Source organism: Hakea prostrata, chromosome 7 (genome assembly GCF_041222555.1).
Source record: "Hakea prostrata isolate BN-2017 chromosome 7, UWA_Hpros_2, whole genome shotgun sequence".
Taxonomy (NCBI): Eukaryota; Viridiplantae; Streptophyta; class Magnoliopsida; order Proteales; family Proteaceae; genus Hakea; species Hakea prostrata.
The window spans coordinates 23,630,158-23,654,200 of record NC_142606.1 but is presented as its reverse complement, the minus strand read 5'-3'; the positions used below and the strand labels follow the sequence as shown (position 1 = coordinate 23,654,200).

Sequence of the window (24,043 nt, the reverse complement as noted above, 5' to 3'; positions counted from 1 at the left end):
AATTTAACTATGGTTTTTTCCCAATTTTTTACCAACTACTTCACATTGGACGAACAGTGACAGCTTGGTTTTGGGGACGTGAGGTAAGAATCTTGAAGATTCAGTTTAACCAACTGTCACAATTTCACATGGACATCCAAGAATTATCTCTTAACCTAAGCCCTGCAATCCATCAGTCGCATCTCTCTTAATCCAAATCAAACACAACCCCCCCCCCCCCCCCCCCCCCAAAAAAAAAAAAAAAACACGCACACACATTCACTGCAACAGAAAACTTACATGCTAAAAATCGAACTAAAAGATAAGAGACCCAATTGAGAGATAAACAAGTATAGTTTGACCCCATCCAATCAAAACAGTGTGGTTGAAACATCCAAAGTCGACTAAATGCAGTTCATCGTAGAGTCTCGACCATAATTCAAAACCAGGCAACAATGAATAACAGAACCAATTGCTTAAATTTCAAGGTTGGGTGAAGGCCTTCCGCAACAGAGGATTAGGCATCGAGAGATCGAGAGACTTTGAGAGAGATTGAGGAGATCGAGAGGTTCAAGAGAGATCGAGCGAGAGATTCAGAGAGATTTAGAGAGAGTGTTGACTTAGAGAGAGATTCAGAGAGAGTTCGAGAGGGAGAGGGATATAGAGAGTTTGAGAGAGCTTGAGAGAGCTTGAGAGAGAGAGATTCATAGAGAGTTTGAGAGGGAGAGGGATATAGAGAGTTTGAGAGAGATTGAAAAAGAGAGATTCGGAGAGAGTTCGAGATAAATCCAAAGATAAATCAAGAGAGAGATTAGAATTAATGATAAATTAATAATAATTTATATCTAAAATGTCTAAATTATCTTTTTAAAAATAAGTAAATTAATAGCAAATAGTATAACATTATTGGTATTTGGAACAATGATAAGGACAGAAAATGACAGAAAAAGATTTGCGAAAAAGATAGAGTACATGTTTTTATAATAATAGTATGATAGTATGATATGATATGATATAATATATATATATACTTTCTCATTTTAGAAAGAAAAAAAAAATCTTTTCCCTATTTCATAGAGAGGCTATTATTAGTGATTTATAAGGAAGATTATTTGAGGTTGAAAAAAAAAAACTCTATTTTCTATAAAAGAAATTTCTCGATTTAATTTAATTTTACGTATTTAAATAAAAAAATATAAAAAGGGTACCACTAATTTATGAGTAAAAAATAAAATGACAACAAAAGCTAATAAAAAAAAGATGACATTTAAATAAAGACAAAGAATACATTAGTCAAGTGAAAGATTTACGGAAAGAGAGGAGTATATGCTTTTATAATAGTAGTATATATATATATATACACGTAAACCCTCGCCATAGTTGTGGTAACGTCAGTGGGCAGCCGCTTTACTCACTGTTCATGACACGTGTACATAATAAAATCCAACGCTCTTGGTTTGAAATGCGAAATTTAGTTTTAAATATCAAAAATTTTGTTTTGCTAAACTTCTTTTAAACTTTTCAAGTTACATAGAAAACTTTTGTATTCCTAGGGTTTTTCTCCTTCCGAATCCTGGGCCTCCTTCCTCCCTTGCTCCCAACCCAGATATATTTATAGATTTTCTCTTTCTATCTTCTTCTTTCTTTTTTCTTTTTTGGTAGAAATCTCCTTCTGTCTTCTATGTCTTATTCTTTGGCACCGACACAACATCATTAGACTATAATGCTTGACGTCATTAGACTATAATGCTTAACATCAAATATGCTTGCTAGGGTTTGGGTCATTCAGTTGATTACCATAAGACACCCTAGAAATCAAAACAAATCAATAACTGAGCAAGGGACTAAGATTGGTTGTGAAACTAGAGAGGAACCATGACCCCTTTTTATCGATCAAATTGAATAGTCAGAATATGAAAGTACCCCAAAAAATAGAAACAAAACATTTCTAGGGTTTTAGGCTAAAGATTCTAACCCAAAAGGCCATCTCAAAGGTTAGGTGATGACATGCCATGAAGAGCGGCACAAATTGGATGGTTTGATATTTGAAGCTTTAACGCCTAATTGAACTCTCATTCTTAAAAGTAGTTAATCACGTAATTTTTTCAATTTTATTTACTCAAGAAATTCTTTAACACGATTTATTTTTTAATTTTATCCCAAAAAATAAAATGCAATTCTTTAAATTTTTTTTTATGGTCATTGGTGTCTTTTCCGTAACTTTATACGATCCTTTCCGGTAAAAGTTAGTTTTTCAAACCAGCTGAACGGACACTCTGGTCACTGGTGTACAGGGTTTGTTCTCTAAATTCTCTTCTGGAACTTAAATAGAGAAGCTTCAAACTTCAATGGATTGGATCTGGAAACCATTTCTACGATTCTCCGTTCGAATCGCTGGAGTTGCTTTGGATTCCGGCCAAGACAAACTGCCCTTCCCCACTTCAGTTAGATTCCGGTTCTGTAACTTCCGAGGTTAATTTGGTACGTAAACCCCTTCAAAACCAGGTTTTGTTTCTTTTAGGCTCTCAGCTTTGCATGAATTTCAATTCTTAAGCAGACCATGAAATGATTTTGGTGAAATTCGTATCTAGACAGTGATGCTGCGGAATTCGAGTAAAGAAAGAGTTTCTGGTGGTGGAAATCTATGTAAGATTAAAGACTTTTTTTAATGTGATTACTGCAAAAAGAATGTTTCCTTAAAAAAAAAAAACTTTTCGGAATGAATATTCCTAATTTTCTTCTTTTAATTTTGGGTTACCATTGAGTTCATAGATCCTATAATTCTGAAAATTGATTGTTTGATTCTTCTAACGGCCATTGTGTTTGCTTGAGGTGAGTCATAAAGGTTCAGAGTTGTAACATGTCGGGTTTGCTTCTATTTCAGGGGCAATGGGGTATGTGACATCTTGGTTTAATGGCTTGACGAAGACCTTCAAAAGGCGGAAGAATTCTCCAAGTGACGTCAGAATGGAAGCTGCTGAAGCAATGGTGAGAGAAGCACTGCAAAATGATTTGACAGTGCGTTCTGGAATTAAGGCCGATGGTTTAAAGAATTTTGCGTCGGTTTTCTCTAAGAGAGGAAATAAAGGAGTGAACCAGGACTGCTACGTTGTATGGGAGGTATGGCTTGTATCGTGTGTTTCAGAAACTTGATATGCTTGCTTCATAGTTTCATACGTAGGCATACTCTTTTCTTTAATTTGACATGAATTTTTTGAAAATAAGTTTAAGAGTAATATTGCAGTTTCATTGTCTTCTACTTGTGCTGTACTTATTTTCCTCTGTTCTATTTGATGAAGCTGTATGGTTTGTTTGCTTGATTTTGGTAGGAATTTGGAGGCCAAACAGACATGATCTTTTGCGGGATTTTTGATGGGCATGGCCCATGGGGCCACCATGTAGCAAAAAAAGTCAGGGAATTGATGCCTTCTTCTCTGCTTAGCAATTGGCTGGAGAATGTTGCTCTATCTTCCCTTGGCCCTGAATGTGAAACCAAATCTGATAAGAAACTTCATCGATTTCATATTTGGAAGGAATCCTTTTTAAGAACTTGTGCATCCATTGACAAGGAGCTTGACAACCATCGGTGGATTGATTCCTTCCATAGTGGCACTACTGCTTTGACAATTGTGAGACAGGTAAAAAAGTTTACTTGGTATTGTGATGTTTCATGATAGATCTAGTGGTTTAACTCTGTTAGTGTCTGCATCCAACCTCGTGTGTGTTTATTTGAAATCCCAACTCTGTAAGTTTTTTTGCTCCCAGAATTCTAATCTGGGATGGAATTATTCATATATTTTTCAAATAATGTACAAGATATTCTAGCAGTCAGGTTCGCTAAGACCCTAGATAAAGCTCTTCCAATGTGATATATATTTTGACAGGGTGAAGAACTTGTTATAGCAAATGTTGGGGATTCTCGTGCTGTTCTGGCTACCACTTCTGATGATGGAAACTTGATACCGGTTCAACTAACCATTGACTTCAAGCCAAATTTACTTCGTCAGTTTCTATCTCTTCTCTTCTTCTTATACCTCTGAAGGTTAAAGGGAAATCCACTTAACTTTGACACCTCTGTTAATGTGTGTTCAGAGGAGGTGGAGAGGATAACACAATGCGAAGGACGGGTGTTCTGTTTGAAAGATGAACCTGGGCTGCACAGGGTCTGGCTACCAGATGAGGACACACCAGGTCTGGCAATATCTAGAGCCTTTGGAGACTTCTGTGTGAAGGACTATGGAGGTCATTTCCGTCCCTGAAGTCACGCGAAGGACTATAACATACAGAGACAAATTTGTTGTGCTGGCAACAGATGGGGTATGCATTGGTAGTGTTCATGATGCTAATTTTTAACTCTCTATCCACTGCACCTAGTTATTTATTAGATTTTATCAAATTTTTGTGAGGATTTAGCCACATAAAAGAGAATCTTTCTTACATTATTTGTTTTAACATGATGACAAGTTTTGAAAGAGCTTAGAACTGGAAACTTTTGCAGGCAGCTAAATGTATTCTTTTAGTTATGCTATGATATCGATGTCTCTAGAAATATGCACAAGGTTCTTTTTAAACCTAAATATTATCTGGTTCATAGGGGAGCCCTTAAAATTTTATTAATAGAAACTATGAAAAATAAAATGGGAGACCTAGTCCACCTTACCCCAACCCATGGCCACTCTAGCTCACTTCAACCAATAGAAACCTCCCCTTCCTTACGAACTCCACTACATTCTGAACACGTGAAGATCAACTTTATCCTCATGCAAAATTCTCTTAAGATTTTGAGGAAAGTCTTGACCTAGAAGGATACCTGGGTTATGTAATGTCATGCAAGTATGATTGGATAAAAAATCAGCAGCTCGGTTGCTTTTGGTGTAACAGAACAATAGATTTGTCCCAAGCATGCCAACCAAGTCAAGGACTTTTGTGAAACCAATACCAACAACTCCACAAAGGAGAGGCTCTTTGGACACAAAATTCAGAATAGTTGAAGAGTCCTTACTAATCTAGCATTCTATGAGACCCAAGCTGATCCACAGATTAAGATCATCTGACAGAGCTCTCATCTCCATCTCAAAGTTTGTGCAGTTTCCACTTCCTCCTCCTATACCTCGGCTTCCTTTATTGGTTCCATCTATATCAAGCTTTACAGAATTATGAAGGCCTCCAATAAATAGACATGGAATTTTTGAAGGACAACTTGAGTATTCAATTTGCAATATTCCCTTGAACATGCTTCCTTCAGTTTTTCTGGGTGAAAAATTCCACTCACCTTTGACTGGATTTTTTCAATTATAGCTATGCTGTTCTCAATCATACATTTTGATGACGATTGTTTCTTTCCTTCCAGAACTCCCAAATAATAAAGGATGCACATTGCCTCTAATATAATTGCAAATACCATCTCACTTGCTTGTGAATTTTATGGATGAAATATTTGCCGCTTTTCCATTTTGGTACTACGAACAGTTTTTGCTTCTCTTTCTTTCTTCTGAAGAAGAGATCAATAGAGTGCCTTCTATAATTATAGCTTAATTTTAAGGGGGAGTGGGAAATTGTATCTGAGTGAGACATGTAGAGGAAGGCTTCTTCCTATTGATCCAATCAACGGTGGTTGGAAATGTAGATAACCAGCTACCTCCCCCCCTCTTGAGGGAAAAAAAAGAGGAAAAGAAAAGACCCAAGAAAGAAAGTTAGAATGATAACCTTTTCCCATTGCAGCTATATTACTTAACTCTCTGCCCCAAACCCTTCACTCAGCACTTCCCTTTGGTGTTTGGTTGACCATGTGCCAAGTTTCTTGGGCCATCTTAGCCATGTAAACCACCATGGTTTTTACTCTTCCCCTTGTATTGAGGGCAGATAAACATTTGAATATGAGTGGTCTTTTCACCAATTTTCTAGTTTTCTTTCTGACATATGCTGACTTTGTTTGGTTTGGAATGAAACTCGACAGAGGAGAAATGAATGAGATTCACATGAACATAAACAAAGTCAATTGGACTTCCTCATGTCATAAAACTGAGGACTTTGGAGAAAGATTATCTCCCCAAGCCATGTGGAGACATGACAGAAAACGTTCTCCCTTTGTTATTTTTGAAGTTCTTTAGAATTTGCTCAACTGTTCTTTCTTACAACAAAACCCTGAATTGAACTAATTAAATATTCATTTCCTTCTCTTTTTGAGGTCTGGGATGTTATCTCCAATGAAGCAGCAGTACAGATTGTTTCATCAACACCGGAAAGAGCTAAATCAGCAAAACGGTTGGTTGAATGTGCAGTACATGCATGGAAAAGTAAGATGCGTGGAATTGCAATGGATGACATTTCAGCCATTTGTCTGTTTTTCCACCCTTCCTCTTACCCAATCCAGTCCATATCCCGGCGGAAAACAGTGACAATGAGCAAGGTAACTGCTGCTTTTGGTATATTGGATCCATGTGTATTTGCATATTAGCTTTGTGAAAAGAATACACATCCTTCACGTCTCCCTAGTGCTCCTCCACCCGGCATCCCTCTCTTCTCTTTGTTTTTCTTACACGTACTTTAACCTATATAATTAAGTACAATTCAATTAAACTAGTCAAAATTGAACCCTAGGGTATAGAAGAATGTCATACCCTTACACATATTCTTTATGCTCTGCTGGTGCTTTGTCCCCACTGAGCGTGTGTTCTCAAAATTTTCCACCAATAAGTGTTCCAAGTGGCTTACATTTGACCCTTCTCGGACACTACAAACCGAGGAAGCCTTGTGCACTAGGTGCACTCATTTCCCCCTTTCCTAAGAGTGCTTCCAAGTGGCTGAAAAGATGGGAGAGCAAAGTGCTACCAACAATGATTTGAAATTCTATCTGTTTTCTTAATCATTGTGAAGTCAGAAGAGTTCCACTGAGAGGATTACTTTTATTGGTGGGTTGGTAACCTATGAAATTAAGACGAGACCAAAGGCCTAACCAAGCAAGTGGAATGGTTACGGGTGCTCTTGACATAAAATAAGGCAAAAAAACTTGTAGTGTTGGGTCAAGATTTTGTATTGAGCAGTTGTGTTGACATTCGGATGCCAGTACAATATATTAAGAATATTTGTTGTTTTTTTTTTTTTTTTTTAATCTAGTTATTAACCTTTGAGAGAACCCTGATGATTGATGGTGTATTATTTATATAATAAGACCTATCATGTAGGGGAACTTCCTTGGTGCTGGACATCGAGTTTATGGAGTGAATAACCATAGTACCATACCTTCTTTTCTTGTGACTAGGGAAGTTTCCTTTGGTTGTACCTGTTCCTTTTTTCTTTTTCTTTTTTAAATTTTTTTATATATATATATTTAGGATGATCAAAATTCGATTCAAAGATTAAAACTCTTGAACATGGTTTTTGGTTTATCTGTGAGGATCCCTTCATCATTTTACAACTACCTTCTTTGGGAAGATGTTTCTAAATCAATTTTTACATCATAGATTTATATTTTCAGAATTCCATGTTCTCCTTCAAGTGAGCCAGTTCTCTCAGTTTCACCAACTAGCCACTGTGGATACACTTCTATAGCAGAGGTCAAGCAATCAAGTAGCAAGTTTTGTGCAACAAAGCAATAGGTAAAGGGCCTACTTACCCAAGCATAAGAGAGGGAATGGATCTCTCACATTCCTAACCAACATTTTCTTTCATCCGACTAGGTCCACAGGGAAACCTCTGAGTGCTTTGTTGCCAAATATTGGACTAGCCAAGGACTTTAAAGACAAGCTAGCTCATGGTGAAACAGGACGAGTAGTTCAACTATCTCTTGATTTTCAATGTGGACTCATACTAAGATATGTGTGCATCAAATTATCAATGGGTAGAACATCAAATTAGTACTAAAGCAAAGGCAGGGATCAAACTGGCCTCTCCTCCATTCTTTCCTCCCTCTCTGTCTTTGGTCTCCATGTTAACCCATAAAAATCTCTCTTCTTGGCTGGTGTTTCTGACACTACCAAGAGTGATCTCTTGCAGTTCATTGGTTTCTCCCTTGGCACTTTCCCTCTCTCCTATGTTAGCCTCCCCCTCATTCTAGGCCACCTCACTAACCACCATTGCTAACTCATGTTTGACCAAATCTGGAAGAAGCTCCAGCTCTAGAAGGGTAGACTCCTCTGCTTTGCAGCTAGGATGGTCCTAATCAGATTAGTTCTTCAATCCTCAGTTCTCTATTGATATGGTATTTTCTCTCTTCCCAAAGCCATAATTCATACCATGGAATCTCTCTTTTGTGATTTCCTTTGCAAAGGTCAAGAATCTTCCATATTCCTCCTCCCCGTTAGTTGGTCATCCGTTCGTCAGCCCAAACCTAATAGAGGCCTTGGATTTTGCAATATTTGAGGGTACAACTGTGCTAGTAATCTCAAACTCATTTGGAAAATCTCCACCATGCGAGAGTCAATTGGGTTCTTGGGTTATCCCAATTGATGTGCGAGGACTCCATTTGGATGATATCCCTCCCCTCCAACGCTTCTTGAGTTTGGAGGAAACTCCTCCATAGACCCCTTGCTCTTCCCGTTGTTTGCTCCACCTAAATTGCTAATGGCTCCTCCACTTTCTTTTGGCTTAACCCCTAGCATCCTCTAGGTATCCTCTATAATCTCTTGGGCCTGCTTCAGGTCTATGCTTCTTTAAATTCCCAAACTTTCCCTCCTCTCAAACTTCATGTCTGATAACTCCTAGCTCCCCTTTTTCCCCTTTCTTGAGTCTCAATTAGGTTTGGTCCAATCTTCAACCCTCTTCGCCCCATCCCCCGAGACCAAACCATATGGCTCCCCTCCTTCTCTACCTCCTTCTCTTGGAACCTTCTCCGTCACCCCTCGCCCCTGATTTCTTGGCAACCCTTAGTTTGGTTAAAATGACACATCCCCTGCTAAGCCTTCACTACCTGGGAAGCCTTTAACCTTCGCCTCCCATCTTAGTACTTTCATAACAATCAACATCCTAATGTTAACCCCAACTACATCCTGTGTTGAAACAGTTCCTAAAAAGTAGATCACCTTTACTTCTCCTACTCCTCTCACTCCTTGTGGGTGAAAGTTATTATTAGTATTTGGTCTTGATCCATTCAAACTTTTGATTTCTCTAAGAATTGGACTTAGTTTTTGAGACATTACTTTGTGATGTGGTTAGTAAATTGTTGTTCGATGCTTTGATTTTCCACTTGTGGTGGGAGTGAAATATCAGAAGATGGACTTGCAAATTACAATTTATTGATTTTATTTGGAAAGCCATCTTTTTTTATGCTTCGCCTCACCCCCATCCCCCATTTATAAATGACCCAACGAGAAGGATTATTGTTGTCTTATGGGGTCTATGCTCTCCCGTTTTGCTGGCTAGTAGACTGTAAACCCCCCCCCCCCTCTTCCTCTCCTCTCCACTTTCGTCCCTTGTACATTTTTTTTCTCCCCGTTGGGACTTTGATTAATGATTATTTTCATCCATTTGAAAAGGAAACCAGTCTCTCGCATCGTTAATTGATAAGAGTAAAACTCTTGGATTTAGTGGAAATTGCTTGAGATTTGGTAGTGTCTCTACCTCACCCTCTTTCTACATGTAGTTACAACACCCTCTTCCTCACTGGTTCTAATTCTAGCCTGCTCTCTATCCCCCTTCTTCTATGATGTTTCTAATCCCACCCCTCCTCCCCATTCTTCCTTGATTACAAAACCTAGAATTTTATGAAGGCATCGGCATTGGTGAGTTTATTCTGCTTCTAGATAAATATTTTCTACTATTTGGGCAAGTGGGTATCACATCTAAGACCATCTCTCGCAACTTACAACAAGTTCTTTATTCAACTTCAAAAGAATTAATCTGGTCTCTGGGCAAGTGGGCATCACATTTGAGATTGTCACTTGCAACTTAATAGCAAGTTCTTTATTCTGCTTCCAAATATTTTCTTTGGTGTGATTAGTTCTTACCAAATGGCTAGAGAGTGAGGAAGGTGGGGAAGGCCTTAAGGACATTTGAACTCGTGATCTCTTTAAGCATAAGATGTTGGTCTTTGTAAATTGGTCTAATCCCATATACATTCCACAACCAATTTGGTCTTTGAAATAGGCAATATTATATATTAGGGATGAGGGTATTACATAATATAAGGTGGGGCTTTGCCCTTAGCTCCAAGGGGATTTGAACTCTGATCTCTTACTTGGAAATGTTGGTTTTTTACCAACTAAGCCACCTCTTATGGTCATAATGTCCTATGGTATTGTTTTTTGATAGTTGACACTTGCGTGTTTAGTTGGAATTCCAAGTTATCATTTTGAATACTCTTACTCTTTCTAGTAGATCATTAATCGTTTGATCAATTTTGGAGCTATGTATTAACCTTGAGTTGAAGGTGATATCATGAGAAATATAGTCATTCAAGTCATCTTCACATCAATGAAAAAAGGGTAATTTTCATCTAGACCTAAGCTTTGACCCAAGTGTATGGTTTAACAAAACAAACTCATCATTTTCTTCTTTCATCTCCTTCATTTTCCCTTTTCAGGTTTCCCAACTTTTGATAAAACTTGAAAAAGTTCATGATCTCTCTTGAGACTTCCTAGCAAGGCTGTCATGCATAAAAAAGCTGTCAGTGGATGTGTATCCATTTCACAACAAAGTTTTAAACAAGTTGAATTTATCTGTCTATAATTTTCCACTTCAAGTTTGTTTAAAATAAGCTTATTAGAATTTGGACTTTATGTGCAATCTTTCCTTCTAAATTTGTGTATGATTGGTATGTTCATTCTGTAAATTTCCTAACACAGTTAATCTTATGATGCTTGAATTTTTCAGGAAGATCTTGCAAATACACAGACCGAGCAGTGGTAATGTCTCTCATACTACTCAACAATTTTGAAACTTTTGAATTATATTAAACCTTAATTGCCATGGAAATCCAGAAATGCACGACGATGGTCTCTTTTTATTTTGGAAAAAAGAAGCCCAGATTGCCATATTGAGCATGAAAACTTAGTCGAATCTCTTCTATCACGAATATTTTATTGGTTGTCTTTGCTACCTTGGTTGTGTTGGTCTCAGCTTCTAAAGTTTCATTGTTAGGTTTTATGGTGGGGAGCACTTCCAGTCATTCTCATCTGCTGACCAGAAAGAAATTTGAATATGAACATGCTGCTTGTAGATTGTCGAAGAACAAGAAACCAGTGCCTAAGAAGATGACGAGGATGAACAATAGAAAAAGGTTAGGTTCATTTGCAGTGGGAGTTTTACCATTGATGGGGAAGTTTCATAGTTTCTCTAAGGAAGGAGGTGTTCATCAACTAGGGCTCTTTTCCCTTTTCTTTCAGCTTTTTGTTGGTTTTTTTTCCTTTGGTTTGATTTCTTTGGTCGGAGGTCTTGTGGTTTATTTCATTTAAGTGTGTTAATTAAACATGTGTTAAGATTAACTATGCTTATTTAATCTAGACACATGACAGGGTTGGTAGAGTGGTAAAAACTCATAATTCTTAGAGAAAAGGTTATAGATTCGACCCTTGCAGATGATATATGTAATACCTCCATTTCCTATATATAAAAACTCTCATTCTTCAAAAAAAAAAAAATAATAATTATATTTATATAGCCTATATAAGGGTGAGAATCATTTGAATTGCTACTTGATTCAAATAGTTCTCAAAAATGGAGACAAAGTTTCGTTATATACGTTCTTCCTATGTATTGGACTCATCAAATCCTTTCTTCAATTAGAGGTTAATGTAAATGAACTATAACTATGTAACCCTAATCCTAATAGATTGACCCCCAGAATAGCAGATCCAAATTATAAAGAAATCTTGGCGAAGCCACAGTTGAAGAATTTACACCTTGCAAATTTGTATTTCTTTGAGTATGTAAATAAGTGAAATTGCCCATGAAAAAATTAGGTTGTTGAAGTGTTTCTATACTTGTTTAGCAATAATAATAAGTCTACACCTAGCACGTCCAAAGTTGTAAAAAATGCAAAATAAATAAGAATAGGATAATCATTTAGACGTGTTTTGTAATGGGCCAAGGAAAATTTTTTAGTGTTCTTTTGTTTTTAGAATACCAAAGAATGCCAAAAAATGTTTGGTAAAATGGGTCGTTCTTTCCTTTTCAGGAAACGAATTGGTCCAATTGTGTCCAAGAAGGCTTTTAGTGAAAGCAAGTTTGACTTGTTTCGTTGTTCTCAAAAACAAAAAGTAAGTCAAGATTACATCAAAATGGGACACTCAACCCAAACTTCATTCATACGCAATTTCTAACTCCTTTCAACCTTAATAAGTTTTTTTTTTTAAAGAAGAAATTCTCCATCATCTCAAATGTTCTCAACACAAATTTTACCAAGTGGTTAAACTTGTGCTCAAACTACCATTTTAATGCTATAACCCTTAACGCTTATTTTAACGCTATAATAATTGTATCAATCTCTCATGATACCACTGTATCAGCACTAATCTGGACTCAGGAGTTAAAACTCTTAGATATTATTATTGAAACACAAGACTTTTTCTTTGCCAACAAAGAAGATATTTCATTAAGTACAAAGATCCAAAGATAACAACTTGAAAGATAATAAGGAAGGGGAAACAACGAAAGAAGGTGGAATCCCCCACCAATGCCTATAATGCTTAAAACGATTAACACCCCTAGCTAGAAAATCCGCAAATATATTGTCTAATCGAGATATATGTTTAAAAAAACATACCTAAAATCTACAACTAACTTTGAAATCTCAAAAACTAAACTTTTGCACATCCAATCAAGTGAGGAGTTGTCTATTTGTAAAGCCAAGATTGCAAGTTTAGAGTTAAAATTTACTTGGAGATCTGATACCCCCAAGGATTTTGCCAAGAGCATCCCATCTCTAATATCTTTCAATTCCATCAAAACTATCGAAACTCCTTTGCTTTCCACACATTGAGCTGCTAGAAATCCTCCATGGAAATCAGAAGTGTCAATTCTAAGAGGAAACATCCTCCAACAATTTTTTTGCATGAGTACAAGAAATAAGGCTTGTCTAATGGACTCAATATCGTACCACATACCAGGCATAAAGGAGTATAAGAGCTTCTCCTTTGAAATAAAATGTACCTATAGCAATGGTTTCATCCGATGTTTTCCATAAAAAATGTTTTACTTTTGACAAGATGGGGAATATTTCAAATTCTTTCAAGAAAGAAAAGATGAAAAAGATATTTTATCGTGTGGAGTCCGCCATGACAATACATTGATAATAAGCTGATATCACTTTGAATTCACTTTGAAAGTTCTTTGTTTAGTTTTACCTCACACCCAAGAATCATCCGAGTTAGGGGAAAGAATGAGAATTGTCAATATGACGTTCATTTCCATGGAGAGAATAAAGAGGTCAAGATGTCTCTTTTCCATCTTAGAGTTGATCAATCGATCAACACTAAGAGATAGAAGTCTTAATGTGAACCTCATTTCTCCCAAGAGTTAGCAGTTTCGCTCTCCAACCTGACAACTTTGTGAGCCTGTTCAAGATGAAAGAAAAAATTTAGACCTTTGACTTTTCTATGGAAGAGGGGAGACAAAGATGTGTGTTATGGGATTGTACCTTTTTCAAACCAAGAGAAGCCACCACATTTTTTTATTTTTTATGGGGGGGCTTTTTGCTGAAAAGTACTGCTAATTTTTCAAAATTGATTTGGAGTCTCAACACCTGCTCATATTCCTGTAGAATGAATGTGATTTGATGTGCATTACGGATAGTGGCAGAAGAGAACAATATACAATCATCAGCAAAAAACATATATGGTTTATTTATGGGCCATGGTGTGATAGCTTGATACCAAGAAGCCTAGGAATACCTCTATTTTGACAAAAGTCCTTGGTGAAAGTATCTTAGCAGAAGATGAAAATATTGAGACTCAAGGGAACATTCCTGCCTATAACACCTTTGGGGGATAACATCTAGATAGGGGGACCACTGATCTTGATTTGAAAAGTCACAATGGAGATACATTGCATTATCTACTGAACCCATTGGTCTGCAAAACCCAGGTGTTTCAAGGTGAGAGCACAGACAATTAAAATATCAGAAATCTTCTTGTTCATCCTCAAATTAAATCATGCTGGAAAATTTGGAAAATTAAGACCAGTATCCATGATAGGAGAGCTTCAACAAATGGGTTTAATTCAATCTAGTTCACTCATTACCTTTCATCAAGGAAATGGAGCTGCAAATCAACTAGCAAATGAAAGAGCTAATGGACAAAAAACCCAGAATTACCCAAAAGATTATACAAACACTAATGATACTATTTTACTTTGTGCAGGGGTACATAACAAACCACTAGTCACGGTGGGCTGGAGTGCGGGGATGATGGAACAAGGGAGAATCACATGGACAAAGACAGGGCACTTATGAGAAAGCATCACGCTTGAAGCAATTGTGAAGGCAATAAAAGAAGGCTTGACATATTCCAATTAAATCCATGAAGTATGGATCAACGAAGGGGCATCAACCCCTCTCTTTTATAACCCTCCCAAAGGCCACTGGCCTCTCCATCTGATTTCTGAAATGGTGGACGTCAAGTCAAGATTAGGCAATGCAATCTTTTGTAACTATAAATCCCTAGAACTCTTTAACCTCTTTAATACCCTGGCTACAAGAACAATTAGTAGTAATATTTTGGAACCTACCCTCAACCGAAGTGAGTAACTATGTACTTTGAACTAATCAGTAATGGTAGATTTGTTTTCTTTGATCAAAAAAATAAAAATAAAAAATGATACTTTAAATCGTAGTTAAAAAATTGAGACCTGAATTTCAATGGTCAAGATTGAAATTTTGATAAAAATACCGATTTGACGGTTGGCTGAACGGTAGACCCAAACAAGGTCCATCAAAAGAAGCCTTGAATTATCACATTTGCTGATTTTGATGGCCATGTCCATTTGTGCCTCTTCGTCTTCCTCTGGCTTCTCCTCACGTCTGCGTAGCTTGTACCAACGGTCACCATCTACACTTACTGAACTGACATTCTCCGCTGTTTTCAGTTTTAAAGGATCATCGCGTTTTTCACTACGTCTACGAAGCTCCCTAACCAGAGGAATAGTCGGAGATGAGCTGAAGCAGAAGCAGAAGCAGAAGCTCCGGCCATATTCAGCTATCATGGCATCTTCCGACGGCCGTGTAACCCTTCCATCGAGTCACCCTTACGGCCAGTGGACCGAACTAAACAGCGAATCGGATTTCATAGATCATCTCTCACCAGATGGCTACCTCTCCATCTGCGGCTTCGGTTCTCTCCTCTCTGGTGCGTTCTTCCCTCATCTCCCTCTTCGCGATCTGGGTTACCTAATAATTACCGTTATTCTCTCTCTTCCCTACCTTTTCCACCAATTCACGCCCAAATTTCACTGATGATTAGTCATAGTTGTAAACTTGTAATTTAAACTTCCAATATAATCTCTGGTGCCGACTGATCAGAAAGAAGTGCGCGGAGTACATTTCCGGATCTAGTAAATTTCAGGGTTGCGAAATTGAACGGCTTTCGACGCGTCTTCGCTCACGCCGCTCCTATCTTCTTTGAGCGTGGTATTGCCAATCCAGAAACTGGAGTAAGTCACACCATCTCATCCCAACAAATTTCCTTTGTTTGAGATGAATTTCTTATCCCTAGAGCAATCAGAAAGCAATTATTTTCAAATAATTCCAGGAGATTTCAAGCCTAAGCGTAGAACCTTTTGAAGGTGAAACCATCATTATCTCAGTGTTTGAGATCAAACCATCGGAGGTATTAACTTCATTTCAACTTTTATATGTTCTTTTTCAACTCTAACCGTATAATTCTTATCTATTTTGCCCTGGTTCACCCACATGTGTAGATTCCATCTTTCATCGAGAGGGAACATGAGTTTCGTTTTCTGGCTGTAAGTTACTAAACTCTAAGAGCAACCTAAGAAAAGTAGGGCCTCACAGGGAAGCGAACTTTCTTGAATTGTAATAAACTTTTTCATTTGAATCAATCCTAAACTCCCAATTGTAATTTTCTTCTCTTGCAGGTAGTGCCAGAGACTCTGGATGGAATACCTTACTCTAGTCATGGGGTGAGTGGAGATATGGATGTTACCTTTCTCTGCTGATCATGGACGATTGCTTGTCGGTGTAAAGCTACATGAATAATATATTGTTGGTTACTGTGTAGGTGCTTTGTGCCCGTTACAGTGATGAGGAATATTTTCATGTTAGATGCAAAGGTAAGCACCACATCCATTGGATATCTGAAATCAGCCAACAAATTAAAGCACCTTGCCCTGACAGTCTAAGACATGACCAATCCTTCTCAACAATTTATTTAGTGAATTCTTTTTTGTCTGTGACTTTGGTAGACAATTTCCTATAGTATGCTCCTTTTATCTGTTGTTACTATTCCTATTGAAGCATAATCCCTTCAATGGATTTGATCCTGAATACTAAACTCTCTTTACCACTTAATCTTTTCACCCAAGGCTGCCTAGTCTGTCGTATCTTCTATGGCCAATGCATATCTCTCTTTCACAAGAATATTAGATTGGTGTGTCATATTTTCCCCTGATATTCATGGAAGGCCTGGACATGGTTGTCCGTGACCCATTATAGATAATTTCGAGCTACATTACATTTCCTTTATAATTATGTGTTGGACCAGTAAATGTAATAGTTCTTAAGGTTCAGAGAAGCTTGACATCTAATTCATCTATTTCATTTAAAGGATATTAGCTTTTCCCATTTTCATAAAACAGTGCATCCTTCTTTTTCAGTTTTACCTGCAGGGGAAGAGTAGATTTCAAGGTGTTAAGAAGCATATTATCAAATTCTTTGCTCCAATGTTAACAAATCAGCTGCTCCTTGTAGCCATCTTCACAAAATGCCAGATTGACTAACATATTACTGTTAAAAGTAGCTAGAGCATCTATGCGACTGATGTTAATCAGACTCCATCATGATTTTGTTAGTTTTTCATTGGTAAAGTGTGCCTTTTCATATCCTTTGCCACCATACTTTGGCTTCTTTTATTTTCTCACACTTCAAGTAACTTCTCTTTTAATTCATTTTAGCCCTACGTGTTTCTTTCTTCCTGGTGTTATGCTTACTAAGACCTTATGAAGACCTACCAGGATAACTTTCTCATGAATGTTATTTCTTTGGTTTTAATGATAATTTTGAACTACATAATATAATAAAGAGGAAAGGAATAACAGGTGCAACTAAATTTTCGTCTATCATATGTCTTCATTCCATGTAGCTGAACCCATTTAGTTGGGAAAAGGCTTATCGTTGTTGTTGTATATGTCTTCATTCCATAATCCTAACATATTAGCTTATGATGAAACTCAAAATGAGCTTCTTATCATATATGAAACAATGTAAGCCTTCCAGTGCCCTCGTCGACATGCATTTGTCTTGCAAATGAAATAGCACCATTAGAAAGAAAACCACTTACCTTCTTTCTGCATTATATGCCAAACTTAAATCCATTTCATGTAGTGTCCTAAACCTTTCCATTCCAATAACCCTGCTGCAGGAAACAAGGAGTTGTATTTTCAGCAATATGGACGATTTAACATCCATCAGATATGGCGGGATGATATCTTACCTTGCCGTGTTTATCTAAGACACTGGTTAGTATCGCTTATTTGTTTGCATGTCTTTCTGAATGCTTGCAGCACTTCCTAATTTGGAACTCTAAATTTCATACAACAAACTCTGACTTAGGAACCAAGGAATATGGGGAAGAGTAGTTCTGGTAACCATGACTGCATTTGTTTTGACTTAAATTTTATGTTATCCCTTTCATTTTCCCCTTAATTATATTAATTACTCAATCAAGATGCAATTATTTCCAAGAATGAAAAGAATTAAACCCTTAAATTAATATAAGATTGAAATATTTTCTCATGAGCTGACAGGGTGGAGCTAGTGTTGAATTTAGATGATTAGTGCTTGTATTGGCATTTTTTAAGGTGGACGTGACCTAAAAGTATGTCTAAACATGATTGAATGAGGGAAGAAATGCAGTTGTGTGCTTAAGGATACCAATAATTTAGATATCACCACTATTCTTCAGAGAATAGAATATTGAATATTTAAGTGGATCTTATTTTTCAAATTGCTGTATTGCATTTCAGTGATATTCTCTTCCCCTTTCCTATTCTTAAATGATTAGATACCAGCTTTTCAAAAATCTACCCTAAGTGAACTGGCTGCATTGAATTAAGAGGGAGTGTAGAAATTTTTCTTATGGTTTTTGGGCTTAAGTAACAGTGGCCCATTATTTAGGTTCATATTCACTTGGGTTTTTTAGGCTAGGGGTATTACTGACCTTAGACATTGTAGAAGTGGTTAGGGTTAGTGATTGCTGTGATAATACCTTTGGTCCCCATAGCCATTATGTACAATTAGGTTTGAGTTTATTCCACCCGATTTTTAACAAAGGATTTCAAGAGAGTTAGAGGCGCAGAAGACTCGGGAAAGGAAAGGATAAAAACCCTAAAACAGGGAAGTGAGGTCGATCTTCAAGAAGAAACCCTTATGGGTATTTATTGAAACCATGTTTATCCTTTAATTAATCGAATGTGTTTCAATTTATTATATTCGGACCAACATTATTATCTTACTTATACAAGCCCTTTTTTCCTGATTCTTCAAATGTTCCGTTTGTCCTCTAGGATTTATTTGGGCTAGACTCACTTAAGAGGGACCAGTCACTTCAAAATCCAACACCCTGTTTGCAGTTTACATTTGCAGGATGGGAATATTATAAATGTGCAGAATTTTAGCACAGGTCCACATAAATACATTGATATAAACTTATATAGATGCTTTGGATAGTATTCCTGTATATTTACGGGCCAGTTTCCACTTGCTCACCCCAGTCATCTCTCCACTGTGTACTAAGTAATGTGTTTGTTGTATCGAATTACAAAAGGGGGTTTTTGGGGCATACATATGTTAAGGTGTGGATGTTTGTTTTGCTATTAAAATTTGAGTTGCTTTGTTTGTTATGGTTCCTGGAAGATCCAAGTTACATTGACTTAATTTGATCAAGTAGCCTCTGTAGTGTGTTGGCAGCTAAAAATCTAGGTGACACAGCCTACAACAACTTCTTGGACCACACTTTTCTTGGTGACCGTAAGACAACAATCCGTCAGTACTTGGACACAGGAGGTTCTGGTATTATGGAAGAAGAACCTCCAGAACCACTCAAGTTCCGTTATGGTGGATGATATTGGCAAGCCTATGGCCAGAAGAGGTTCCGGTTCCATTTGCTCGTGTGCCCTGCCATGGTTAAGATGGGACAAGCATATCATACTTGCAGGTTTGGTTCGAACGAGAATATTCAATAATACTCATTAATGGTCTCTCCTGAATGGAAGGCATGCTCTTTGGGAAGGGTAAGAATGAAATTATGTACTACAGAACAGTTACGGATGATTATATAATAAGATTGATGGGTTTTTTAAGAACCACATTTAAGATATAATAAGATTGATGGGTTTTTAGTTGGTTCAGTAATGTCTCCAATCTGATAGATGAACTTCTGTATATGTATCTGATGTCATAATGTGTTGATCAGTTGAGTATAGATTCAGCATTAGAAATGTAGGACTCTAGGGAACATTCAGGGAGCCACACAGATGGGATTACCTTGAGCAAGGGTAAAAGGTTTTACTAGCAAAAAAGCCATGCTGAAGAATTCTGTTTCACAACAACATTGGAGTCTCCTACCATTTCTTTCAGGAACCCCCTCAAGGTATAGAGGAGTTCTTCAGGAAGATGCGGCGTGGGTCTTACCACTAGAGCAACTCTACATTGGCACTTAAACAACATTTCAGGAATATTAAAATTGAGCCAAAACCAAAACTAAAGTAGATATATTTTAGAAGGTAAACCAAACCAACGGTACATAATGTATTATTATTCAATAGTATCGAACTAATTTCTCTCTTCTTCTTTTTCCTTGATAATAAAGCAGAAAATATGTTACTTAAATAATGTTATGCCAGTTGCGTACATTTTCACACCATGGATTACTATTGCACTTGCAGCCTTCCATGCTAAATTAGTAAAACTAACTCTCAGAGTGTGGGGGATTTAAAACTACAGATAGATGCTCTAGAGTCTGTCAAAATGTTAATCAAAACCGGGGTCAATAACCATAGGCCAGGCTTCTTTGTGAGGTTTGGGTAGAAGATCCAATACCTCATCTAAGTGGCACCATATTTCCTAGACAACTACTCATCGTTGTAGTCTAATGGAGATCTCTCCTAATCGCAAACATCAATGCTTCCACGCCTTTGCCATCCTTCATTTGACTAGCACCAAAAAAGTGAAGAGTTCCATTCTATATATTCCCCACATTTCATCCCTCATTGCTTAGTAGTTCGTTAAATACCCCTGCACACAACAAGGTAGGTGAGTTTATCGACTTTACAACTGCCATAGTATCACATATATTTATTTTTAGTACATCTTTAACATCAATGTATCCACTCCCGTGCCTCACTATTTGGAGATTTGTAGGGCATAACTAGAGCTCACCTATCAACTTAAGCTGCATTTGTTTGCAAAGGTGGGGTGGGAAGAAAAAAATATATATATATATATATATATATATATATATATATATATATATATATATGTGGGCCTCATGTGTAATGGGGTGAAGGAGAAAGAAAGGAAATGAAGATATTTTGTGAAAAAATGTTAAATGTGAGTCCCACTTTTTGGTTTTATACATTTTTTTACAAAATTCCACTTATTTTATAGAGTTTTAAAAAAGCATGGGGTGAAAAAGTCAGCATACCACTTTATCAGACAAACTTCATTAATTTAAGGAAGGTTGTCTCCAATTTTCCCACCCAATGGATCAACTAAACAACATTTTTGGGATTTAATGGAAAAGTTTGTTTTTCTAAGCTTTTTCCCACCCCACCTTTATTCCAGCAAACAAACGCAGCCTTACTGACATTGCTCAAGAAATTATCAGGGTTGGGTTTATCTTTTCTAAAAATGGCAATGTTTCTTTCCCTCCAAAGAAATAATAAGTTATTGGAATAATTGAACAAAAAAAAAAAAAAAGCAGCTTTTTTTCTTATCTAGCTATGGATTAACTAGAAGTCACTTGCATAAATGCAAGATTGAAACTTGGGTCCAATAGTCCATTTTCAATTCAAAAGGTCTCGCCGCTCAAATTCTTTTAGTCCATTCACATGAAATGAAAGCATACCATGTCGTCTCTGCCTTGTCGCTACAAAGGTCACAAGTAGGATTTGTCTCAGACCACTAGGATAAAACAGACTTTATTGGCAATCCTACATGCAAGAGATGCCAAAAAAAGTATTTAAACTCTAGATGTAGTGGGTATCTTTGTTTCATCAATGTTTGCCCCTCCAGTTTGGAAGAGAGCTCACCATTGGAAGAAATTTACGATACCCATCGATCACTCAAAGGGGATAAAGAAAATTCTTAGAAGATAAGAGCTATAGTTTCTAAGGCTTGAGAAATACTACCTATTCATTTGGACATTTTGCACCATTTGGGCCACTATGAATTCCGAAACCAGATGTCCACCTCTGGGTTGGCCTTGAAGATGCTAGTAGTGTTGGTTTGCCATGGATCAAACCAAAAAGGAGTTTCTTTGCCATTTCCAACCTATCTCCATTCCATACTTTCTAAGAGGCGAATGATACTACAAATATTTTTCCATGTCCAAGATCCATTTTTCTTCCTCACTTTTGGATCAAAGATGTTAGCCTTGGGAAAGTATCTTGCCTTCAAAGTTCCCGCCCATAATGACCTTAGTTCAATAATCATTCTTCGTCCTTGCTTATTAGTAGTAGAGCTGAATTGACGTCTTCCATCTTCAAAAACCTAATCTCCCAAGAATCTTTGGTTGGCAACACTTGTCCCACAAGATGAGGGTTAGTTGTCTATTCTTAGTAGGATTTTCTAAGCCAGAACCTTTGACATAATGAGTCCATTTTTTTGCACACTGATTTTGGGAATCAAAAGCATTGTATGTGGTACAGAGACAAAGGTTGCAAACAAATTTTATAAGCACTTCTCTTCATGCAAAAGATAGTGAACTTGCTTTCCACAAGGCAAAGTAGGCCCTTAGCTTTCTCAGAAGGAAAGCCAACTTCTTTATTCATGCCCTTCCTTGAAGGAAATGGGTAGCCAAACATATAGCATCCTTTTTATTTGTAAAATACCCAAAATCGACAAGATTTGGGTACAGTGTTGTCTGTTTACATTTCTACTAAAGAAAACTCCACTTTTTTCAAAATTAATTTATTGCCTAGTTATATCCAAAAATAGTTCTGGTGCAGATATGATTGTGAGAATGTCATCTTTTTCTACTTTATAGAATAAGAAAATGTCATTTGCAAAAAACAAGTGGGAGATTTCTAGAGCTTGTCTTGCAATTTTAATTCCCTATAGCAAATATAAAGTTCGATACTCATTAAGGTGTCTTGAAAGGATCTCCATGACTAGGAGAAACGAGTACAAGCTATTTGGGGTGCTTCAGACAAGATGAACAGTATGAGTTCCAGACTTGTGATTTATGGGTGTAGATTCATGGCCTACCATTACAGATATTCTCCCTAGACATTGCCTTCCAATTAGCAAGTCTAATCGACTCCTCAAAGATGGCAATGGCAATTGAAGGGCTGCACTTTGGGCAAAGGGTTCAATATATTCGGGTTAGTGTTTCTCTGGACATCACTCGTCGTTTGAAAAAGAAATTGTTGGTTAGGAGGAAGACAAGGATGATAATGGAAGTGGAACTTGTAGAAGACAAAACCCAATCCAAGGAACCAAATAATAGAACAAATTTCCAAATGAAAAAAAATAATCCAAGGATCGTGTGCAAATAAATTGAAGACAATCACAAAGCAAAGACAACAAACCACCACAAGAATGTAAAATAAAGAAAAACAACACAATATTTTTACGTGGTTCACTAAGCCAAAATGATCAAGATTAGCTACATCTACGGGGAGGGATCCACTATTTTAATCTTCAAAATAGTACAAGATTTAAAAATAATACAATGTAACCTATCACACCACCTCTCAAACCTCCTTAAAAACCCTTCCACCTTCAAGCTCTTGATGAAAACTCTTCAATCCAAGCTTAAGCTTCAATGGAGCAACACTGGAGAAGAAAACCCTTTTCTTACAGACCACAAGAACAAGAAGACCTAAAAGTTCAATCCTATTTTTGCTCAAAACCCTCTTGGAACTCACTAAAAAATCTATTTTTCTCACCCCATTTACCTCTCCCAAGGCCCTCTTATGATACCAAACACTTAACTCATGTTTAACACTAAGTGGAACCTACAAAATTCAAATTAGAACCTAAAAGACAAAAGTGATTTTTATCACTAACCCAACAATTGATGGAAATCACTGACTTGTCAAATCATGTTTCCAAAGACCAAAAGAAGATAGACACCAATTCAACTTCTCTCCTTGGACAACCTTAGTAAGCATATCCACTACATTCTCATTGGTTCATACTTTTAACAATCTGATCCTCCCATCTTCATTGACTTCTCAAATGTCATGATATTGTATCAATATATGATTTTGTCTATGTTGTGATGTATCAAATTCTTAGCCAAACAAATTGCACTCATATTATCACAAAACAAATGTATATCTTTTGACTCAATGTCAATCTCACCCATCAGTCCTTGAAGCCACACTGCTTGCTTACAAGCTATCGTTGCTCCTATGTATTCCCCTTCGGTAGTTGACAACGCCACCATCACTTGAAGCTTAGACATCCAACTTATTGGACCACTAACATACTTGAAAACATACTCCATTATAGATCATCCCTTATCACGATCATCATAATAATTAACATTCACAAAACTTTGAATTTGTTCTCCTTGTTTATTAAATGTGATGGAGTAGTCATTTGTGCCTCTCAAATATTGAAACACCCATTTTGCATTCTCCCAATGCCTCTTCTTAGGATTTCCATAAACCTACTCAACACACCAACCACATGAGCAATATCTGGTCTAGTGCATACCATTAGGAATAT

General features: G+C 37.0%; 1 protein-coding gene and 1 pseudogene across 2 annotated transcripts; both read left to right on the top strand.

Annotated features, from left to right (window-relative positions):
* The first annotated feature begins 2,253 nt into the window (after positions 1 to 2,253).
* Positions 2,254 to 11,710, top strand: LOC149010683 (putative protein phosphatase 2C 34; annotated as a pseudogene). The gene is made up of 9 exons (XR_016174476.1): positions 2,254 to 2,460; positions 2,571 to 2,625; positions 2,864 to 3,099; positions 3,309 to 3,617; positions 3,864 to 3,981; positions 4,072 to 4,296; positions 6,167 to 6,388; positions 10,789 to 10,820; positions 11,056 to 11,710. The product of XR_016174476.1 is annotated as a putative protein phosphatase 2C 34 (transcript).
* A 3,142-nt stretch (positions 11,711 to 14,852) lies between these two features.
* On the top strand, positions 14,853 to 19,809 carry LOC149010682 (uncharacterized). The gene is made up of 8 exons (XM_089164041.1): positions 14,853 to 15,257; positions 15,431 to 15,561; positions 15,660 to 15,737; positions 15,829 to 15,873; positions 16,006 to 16,050; positions 16,149 to 16,200; positions 17,508 to 17,604; positions 19,044 to 19,809. The coding sequence occupies exons 1-8, from the start codon at positions 14,882 to 14,884 to the stop codon at positions 19,207 to 19,209; spliced, it is 990 nt and encodes a 329-aa protein (XP_089020167.1). The 5' UTR covers positions 14,853 to 14,881; the 3' UTR covers positions 19,210 to 19,809.
* The last annotated feature ends 4,234 nt before the right edge of the window (positions 19,810 to 24,043 follow it).

Excerpts from the sequence above, each read along its gene's own strand:
- LOC149010682 (XM_089164041.1), top strand. The coding sequence starts at position 14,882 with ATGGCCATGTCCATTTGTGCCTCTTCGTCTTCCTCTGGCTTCTCCTCA. Across the intron at positions 15,258-15,430 it reads CTTCGGTTCTCTCCTCTCTG|AAAGAAGTGCGCGGAGTACA; the intron begins GTGCGTTCTTCC and ends CCGACTGATCAG. Across the intron at positions 15,738-15,828 it reads TTGAGATCAAACCATCGGAG|ATTCCATCTTTCATCGAGAG; the intron begins GTATTAACTTCA and ends CCACATGTGTAG.